Source organism: Dermochelys coriacea, chromosome 3 (genome assembly GCF_009764565.3).
Source record: "Dermochelys coriacea isolate rDerCor1 chromosome 3, rDerCor1.pri.v4, whole genome shotgun sequence".
NCBI lineage: Eukaryota > Metazoa > Chordata > Testudines > Dermochelyidae > Dermochelys > Dermochelys coriacea.
This window is the reverse complement of record NC_050070.1, coordinates 97,551,016-97,559,223: the sequence shown is the minus strand read 5'-3', so window position 1 is coordinate 97,559,223 and position 8,208 is coordinate 97,551,016. Positions and strand designations below refer to the sequence as shown.

Genomic DNA, 8,208 nt, shown 5'->3' with positions numbered 1-8,208 from the left:
TAAATGAAGCCACATGTGGAACTGGGTATTTAATGTCTTTAACAACAAATATTCTTGACCCTGTGGTCAGTATCAGAACGTGGGCATGAACACTATTGTACACTGCAAAAGTATTTTACAGTGCACTCTTCCACTCAAACTTCCTGCCCCCTCCAAATATATGACGGAACAAGCATCTGGTATCTAAAAAAAATAATAAAAAAAATTGGGGCCCCCCCAAACACCCAGATTGGCAAAATCTTAAAACAAGAAATGGTTACATTTCCTGTGCCTGTCCAGACTGAGAAAGAGGATGTAGTATTTCATGGTAAAAAAAGATTGCCATGGAGTATATTGCCTGCACTTTTTATGTGGTCTATTTGGCCTTTATGGGGCATGGACTATGAGGTATTTTTCCATCTATAATGTCTATTATTTTAACTTCATATAGCAACAGCAGGTCAATAACCACTAGCAGGAGCAAAGCACACACACAACACACAAGCTACTGTAATAGCCAACACAAGAGGTAGTCCATATCCAGAAGTCAGTAATCTGATATTGCATTACCTCTCATCTTTAAGATAGAAAATATCCATCATCATAGACTAGGAATTAATTTCTAGAGGAACAAAAAAAAAGGGAAAACTTTGAAAATCTTCTGTTCATATGCTGGAGGTACCCTATTGGTTGTCCTCTCTTCATGTGCTGATGAGATGTATCCTGTGAGGAAGGCTAAGACAGACCCACTGAAATGTTGTGACTTGTTTATCTTCACCTTGTCACAGCTCTGCCGAGTGATGGAACAGGTTCTGAATGGCTTATTCTCTCTGCAGAAACTAGTGTCAACACTGCTCTAGATTTCAGAGTTGGCAAAACTTGCCCAAAGGTGATATGAAAGAGCAATAAGTCTCAAATGACATTTCAATTCTCGTATCATGCTTTCAGCAGGAGTGCCACCAATAAGATTAAGTTAAAAATAAAAAACAATTTAGGGGACTGTTCAGAAAATTATTTTGCTTCAATCTGTGCGATGGGCTTGTAAGGTAGAAGAGGAACCCATTGTAGACATTCACTGGAGTAATAAGAACTGTTTACCTATTTTAGTTGCAACGTTTGTGGTGTTCAGAGGATACTGCAGGATAGCAGATGAATTCATCTCTCTTGACATTAGTACTCACAGACATGCAGTGTTTTCTTTGGAAAACCCATTGTGCTTGTCTTTTTTTGGTGAGGAAGATCTTGAAGACAAGCTTTGAAGATAACCACTATAATAAAGGAATAATTCTCCTAGTCTCCTGAGTCTTGACCTGTTTGCTCTAGTTCTACACAAAACCTAAAAGAGTAAAGAGAGTCTCCCATACTGATCACAGGTTTGCATGATTGAAACCAATGGTGCAGATTACAGCTTTTCAACTTTTCCCTGGAGACAATGGTTATTCATTGGCCAGAAATATTTAAGTTACTTTCATCAAAAAATTAGTTTGCGTGTTGCTTGTGTGACTCAGTTTACATTAGTTAAAAATGTGCAATATGGTGTGCATGTTTACATCATAGACCAGCATGAACTCCTTTGCTAAATTATAGATCAGTCATTCATTCTTTCACCTATGCTTAGAACAGTCACAAGGGTCATCAGTTCCTCCCAGTTAGAAGATTTGTACACATTACCTAATAGCATTACACTTTTGGACAAGTTTCTATAAAGCTGCTACTTTTAATGTTTCCATTGCTAACATTTTAGTGAAAATTAACTACATGGCCATTAAAACATACTATAGTACAGCCAATATAAAAGGGCTTGTTTTATGCTTCTTTACAAATATGAAAGGTTTTGTTGCTCCAGTCTCTTGACCCAGAGAAAATTCTAATGGATAATGCCACTGTTAGCTGGTTGTGGTCAGTCCCAGAGAGGAAGGATGATGTAGTGTTCTGGGCCCTAGCCTGGAACTTGGATGACCTTCAACCCTCTGCTCCACCACAGATGTCCTGCGTGGCCTTGGACAAACACTAAGTCTCCCTGTGCCTCAGTTCCCCAGCTATAAAGTGGGGATACCTCACAGGGATATTGTGAGAATAAATACATTAAAGAACGTGAGATGCTCAGATACCATGGTAAGAGGGGTCATACGTATCTAAGATACATAGGTAAGCCCCCTGAAGTGCTAGAGGGTAAGGAGCTCTCTGCCACCATCGACTAGAGAAAGTATGGCTGCAGAGAGAGCTTCATTTGCACTTAGAGAGCCATCATAACTGAACACAAACTCAGGATTGGTTGGGCCAGACCCAGTGAGTTAGGTGCCTATTTACTTTCATTGGGAGTTAGGCATCTAACCTGCTTAGGGAGTTATGCATATCCTCCTAGGTGCCCATCTGCATTTTAGGCTTTTAAATTTCTGTGAAAATCTGTCCCTTAAAAAATTGTGGTTTAAAATTCTAAAAGCTACAAAATGTTGTATGTGATTAAAAGAAAAACCCTGAAATTTTAGAAGTGGCACTTAAGGAAACACAAACATACCAGATCCCCATGAACCAAAAGTATCATGGGAGACAATGCACCACTGTAGTCCTGGAAGGTGACAGCATTTGTGAACTAAATGGACAGCTCTCTTTTGTTAGGTATACATTTCAAAGGGACACATGATTCTCGTAGGTGGATGAAGGAAGAATCAAAGGGAAGATTACAAATTGTTCCATCTGTTATTCTTGTAGAGTCAAATGAATTTAAAATTCTTCATGATATTAAACTAAAATGATACAAGTAGTAAAGGCCTAGATATTTTTTTTTATTTCACTGCTTTGTCATGTAGTTAGGTTCAAGCCCTCAATACTATTACTTGTCAATTATCTTGGACAAAGAACATCCGATATTGTCTTAAAGCTAAGTACTGTTCTCTGGTGGAATGGGAGTCATGCATGCACAACTGAATATCCTTAGTGTTTCGTGCTATATGTTCTTGTATCCTAATATGGAGATCTAGGTGTTACAATTAGATAGAAAGGTAAGGCAGCACTTTATGGCAAATTTTCCATATTGGAACCAGTCGACTTCAGCCAAATCAACATGTATTAATCTTTGATTTTTCTAAGGCTGTTAAACAATGTAGCTTTTAAAAAGCATGTACAGATGGGAAAGTGTTATGAAGTACTAAATGCCAGATTTAGACCTCATTATAGCCTAATAATGTAAACACATGGGCTGTTGCAGGTGTAACTAAAGACATAATCTGGAAATAATGGGGTTGCACAGGTCTCATTGAGGGCATAATTTAGCCTGAAAAGTTCTTACAACTGGTGATGAACCATGAGATGGAAATAACTTAGCTGGACTGTCAGAGTCTGGGGGAGGTTGCAGAGCAAGCAGTTAGGGGGAAAAAATATCTTAACTTGCAAACTGAGCACATTTGATAAGCAAATCGGTGAGACAGTGACAACTATGGAGCCCCACTATGTTGAATCTTGACTGAGTTTCCTCTCTCCTGAAGTCATTGATTGCCCTCAGCCCCGGCCTTCCCCTTTTTGTCTCCACAGTGCTACCCCCCACCTCAATATACCATGGGTGGGGGCTCTCTATATTCCCCAGTCCCTTTAGAGTCGCTGGGCCAGGCAAGGAATGGGGAATCAGGCATCTGCCTCCAGCCTTCTCAACAGCCAGAGGAAAAAAACCACCAGTGGTGGCCAGGAGAGACAACTCCTTAAACACATATGTCCAGCTGGAAGAGGGTGTGCCAGGGAGCTGGAAAAGCGTTGCAAGGAGTCCATCTCCAGGTACAGGTTAAGCAGCTCTTTGCTGCATTTGGTACTAGCAGTGGAAGCCTGAAGACAAAGGATATAGCCTCCTATAAAGTTCCACCTGGAACGCTGAGGAGTCTCACACCAAGGTCTATTTCCTTTGCAAGTATCCAAGCTTCTCAAAAACAGCTCACAAATGTGGCAGTTATCTTTAATCCTCCTTGTGCTCGCACACAAAACACTAGGCAGCTCAGGAATTCTGGCTGAGCAGCTTGCAGTTCCTGCCCGTCTGAGGAGCTGCTCTCCTACCTTCCTGAATATGCTTCTGTGCTCTGAGCAGCCGCAGAGCAGAGGATCCCTGCACAGGCACCCAGAGCAGCAGCCTTTCCCTTCCAACCCTATTACAGTGCACTAAGGTAGGGGAGGAATCTGCCTGGGGAGTGGCCAGGGTGCTGTGCCATTCCATCCCAGAGACTAAAAAGCCCTTTCTCTGACAGAACAAGTGTCTGTGGGTGTTCATCACAGGCAGGACTTGCTGAGATTTATAGTAATGAGTTTTCCCTGACTCAGCCATAGAGGACACTCAGCGTGGATACGGAATGCTGAAGAGAAGCACACTGAGCAGGGTCCTAACAAGCTTGAAAGCTTTCCTGGAAGCTCCCTTAGGGGGAAGGGCAAACTATGTAGGCAACTTGCCAGAGGTTGATCTGCCCAATTGAAAGAAACTAACTTAATTACTGGTCACAGTAGGAGTACTTGCAGCGGCTAACTCCAGAGGCAGAAAACCTGGACAGTAAGGGGAGCAGACAACAAAGCATCAGCTACCCCTGGAACTGCTGGAGGGAGCTAGGTACCCAACAGTCAGGACTGGTGAAGATCCTGTGGCTTAAAGAAATCACAATCCTAAAACCTCAGAATTGCCACATTAAGAGAATCATTTTCAGAGTAGAACCAAGCTTTAAAATGCAGCTTCCATGTTCATGCACACAGTAGTTGGCACAAGGTATCAAAACACCTTCCAGCATTACACAAGTTAAATCAGCACCTCACCTTGCAAATTACAGGCCCCGCCTGCAAAAGGAGGCTAAACAGAAGATTAAGGCTGTCCCTGTTTTTGTAGTCCATGATCTTTCCACACATAGTTGGAATTCCCAAGCCCATGGAAAAGACAGAGCTAACAACTGTGTGATTACAAAATTATATTTTGCTTATTTATTTTCCCTCTGAAGATAAGAACAGTTGATGTCATGGTTGTGGGGCCTCAGCAATCTACTGCCACGATTTGCTGTTGGAGGCTTTCAACTACCCAGTTTAATCCAAATTAGTAGGAGCTTCAGAACAGGATTTGGCAACGTCACAGCTGGAAAGATTTTTGTCATTAATTCTGCCAAGTATATAAGAAAATACAAAAAAGGAGGGTGGGGGAGAATAAAGATTCTTGGCACAAGTATTTTCCTTTTAAATAAAAAAATGAAAATACAGATTTAATTAAGAAATGTTCCATATTTTTGCCTACCCCATAATTATTAGGAAATGGCACAAAATCTATTAGATGGTTATATAATTAAATTTATAAAGGGGGAAATTTTCTAAATTTTAAAGAGGAGGAAAAATAGTTTGAGGTTTTTTTCCCCCAGTTCCCTTCCTCTAACAGTGGCATAGGTCTTGGTCATTTCTGGCAGGTCATTTCCAGCAGCAAACAGAAGTAGTTTATCAAGTTCAAACTGTGGCTTGTTAGGATTGCTTCACAGAACTCCACTATTCGGAAACAAAGCAACCATACAGAACTCCTAGAGTAGATAAAAACCCAACCAACTCTGCGTAGAGCTATCATTCAGGCAGACTCAACTGACCTACAAGTAGGCTTGGCAGATTTCCATTTCCATTTTTTAAATAATTTCAATGGATAATAGCTACGTTTAACATAAGACTATAAGAAAGGCCATGCTGGGTCAGACCAAAGGTCCATCTAGCCCAGTATCCTGTCTTCCAACAGTGGCCAATGCCAGGTGCCCCAGAGGGAATGAACAGAACAGGTAATCATCAAGTGATCCATCCGTCACCCATTCCCAGCTTCTGGCAAACAGAGGCCAGGGATATCATCCCTGCTCATCCTGGCTAATAGCAGTTAAGCACTTTTCTATACTTATTAACTGAAATGTTGACAGTTGCATAAAATTATGGGTTTTAAGCTTTTTTTCCTGATTAATACTATCTTCAGTTATGGGAAATTGTGGGGAGGAGTTAGACAATTATTTAATGACATCCGATGAAGTGAGCTGTAGCTCACGAAAGCTTCTGCTCAAATAAATTTGTTAGTCTCTAAGGTGCCACAAGTACTCCTTTTCTTTTTGTGAATACAGACTAACACGGCTGCTACTCTGAAACCTATTTAATGACAGTAGACATTGATCAAAAAGTTAAAGCTTTATAGCCATTACAACACAAATTATCAACATTACATGTCAAAATATACAAACTAAATAGCCATAAATCAGTTTTCAAGCAGCTTATTTCTTATTGTACCCATCTGTACATTTCAATTAGCATCAATGGAAATATTTTTTTCATCAGTGTGTGCGTCTATGGCAAACATTGATGTTTATCAACATTTATTGATAGAAAATCTAACCCTTCCAAGCCTTTCTACAAGCCATTGTCATTATCAACTGCTTTAAAGTGACATGGCTGACCAGATCCATTGTGTTAACAAACAAAAATGATCTACTTTCAAATAATTAATAGCAAGTAACTTTAATGCACCATCGATTTCACCAGCATCTCTCCTTAACATGTGTCACCTTGCATCCTCATTGGCCAGTGATACACCTGTCCTTCTGAGACCTGTGAAGAGGAAAGATTTGAAAAGTAACACAATGCTCCAAGGCTCTTGAAATTACAGTGTTGCGTTTCAGAGCTACTGGTTCAATTCCCCCTAGGGACAGGGATTGTTTAATACAAATGTCTTCTCCCTCTTTAAAAACACATGCACAAATTCCTTCATTTTACAAACTACATTCTAGAATAAACTAGGAGAGCAAGAGAGCAGGAGCCAATTCAGGGAAGTATCTCCCCAAGCCTGTGAACATAGTAAGAAATAAATGTAACAAGACCCAGTGGCCCAAGGAGAAGGGGTTTTTTTTGGGGTGGGGGGGTGGATTTCTACCCTCGATTCCAAAACATGCAATAGCTACTTCCAATGGCAATAGGGACTAGAGCAGGCTGAAGTTTTTCCAAATTTTGAGTTTGAGAATTTTTTTTTTAATTTGATCCCCCATCTCCCCATTTCATCTTTTTTTGTTTGTTTTTTGTTTGTTTTTAAGTCTGGCAGTGGGGGTAAGGTGAGAGGTTGACCAGCTGTAGAACTTGTCTAATATTACTGCCAGTTTTGAACAGCCACTCCTTTCAAAAACATCCTGCAATCTTTTTATTTTTATCAGCTGTACTAGGGATAGAAGTGGGTATCCTAAATGGTAGGGACCATGATGTTAGCTCTGACTGCGTGTATCCACAGTCTGTGCCTTATTACCATATAGACCATATTGTACTTACCTAGCACCTCTCATCTCAGGATCTCAAGGCTTCTTTACAGACATTAAGCCCTTACACACCCCTATGAAGTAGGCACTAAACCCAAATTACATACGAGTAAATTGGGGCCAGAGAAGTGACCTTGCTCGAGATCACACTAGTTCCTGTCAGAGATAGAAACAGAACTCAATACAGGAGACTGCATAAATATGGACATCTAAATGCCCTTCCAAATTACTTGGAATTATCCAAGTAATTCTCAAAAAGAAAAGGAGTACTTTTGGCACCTTAGAGCCTACAAATTTATTTGAGCATAAGCTTTTGTGAGCTACAGCTCACTTCATCGGATGCATTCAGTGGAAAATTCTTTATATGTACGCAAAGGTTATTTTGACCTTTGCTAAGAATCTGTAGTCATTCAAACCCACTACCCAAAGTATTTTCATAGCTGAATGAATGCATCCCATGCTGAATTTATCCACCATATTTATTTCACAAATGCATCCAGTAGATGACAACAACAGCAATTGCAGATGCCTTTTGGTCCTTTTGATACTAATATTTAGAGGCTTAATCCTGCTCCCAATGAAGTCAATAGCAAAAACTCCATTCTCTTCAGTGGGAGCAGAATCTGGCCCCAGGTTTGCAATGAATCTCAAAACAGAATGATGAGGAATTTGCTAAGAGTGCTTACCCTGGCACTGGGCAGCTGCCCTATTCTATTCAGAGAAAAAAACCTATTCTGGGGCAGAAGTACTATACTGATGGGAAGATTATGATTGGTGTTCCTGTTCATTTGTCCTCAACTGTGCATTAATGGACATGTGCTTGCATTGCCACTGATACATTCCCACAGAAGTGAGGCATCAGTCCCACTCAAATACATATTTTTTAATAAAAACCAGAGATATGTTTAAATAACTCTAAGGTTTGGACATACTCTAACGAAAACCAGTGTCGTGCTGT

The 8,208-nt window shown here is 40.4% G+C and overlaps 1 protein-coding gene across 1 annotated transcript in view; it reads right to left on the bottom strand.

Annotated features, from left to right (window-relative positions):
* Positions 1 to 6,123: 6,123 nt before the first annotated feature.
* The window catches only part of TRMT11 (tRNA methyltransferase 11 homolog), a 64,129-nt gene continuing 62,044 nt past the window's right edge, over positions 6,124 to 8,208 (bottom strand). The window contains exon 13 of the mRNA XM_038395379.2: positions 6,124 to 6,555. Within this exon, the coding sequence (XP_038251307.1) occupies positions 6,499 to 6,555 (57 nt within the window). The 3' untranslated portion in view covers positions 6,124 to 6,498. The remainder of the gene's footprint in view (positions 6,556 to 8,208) is intronic.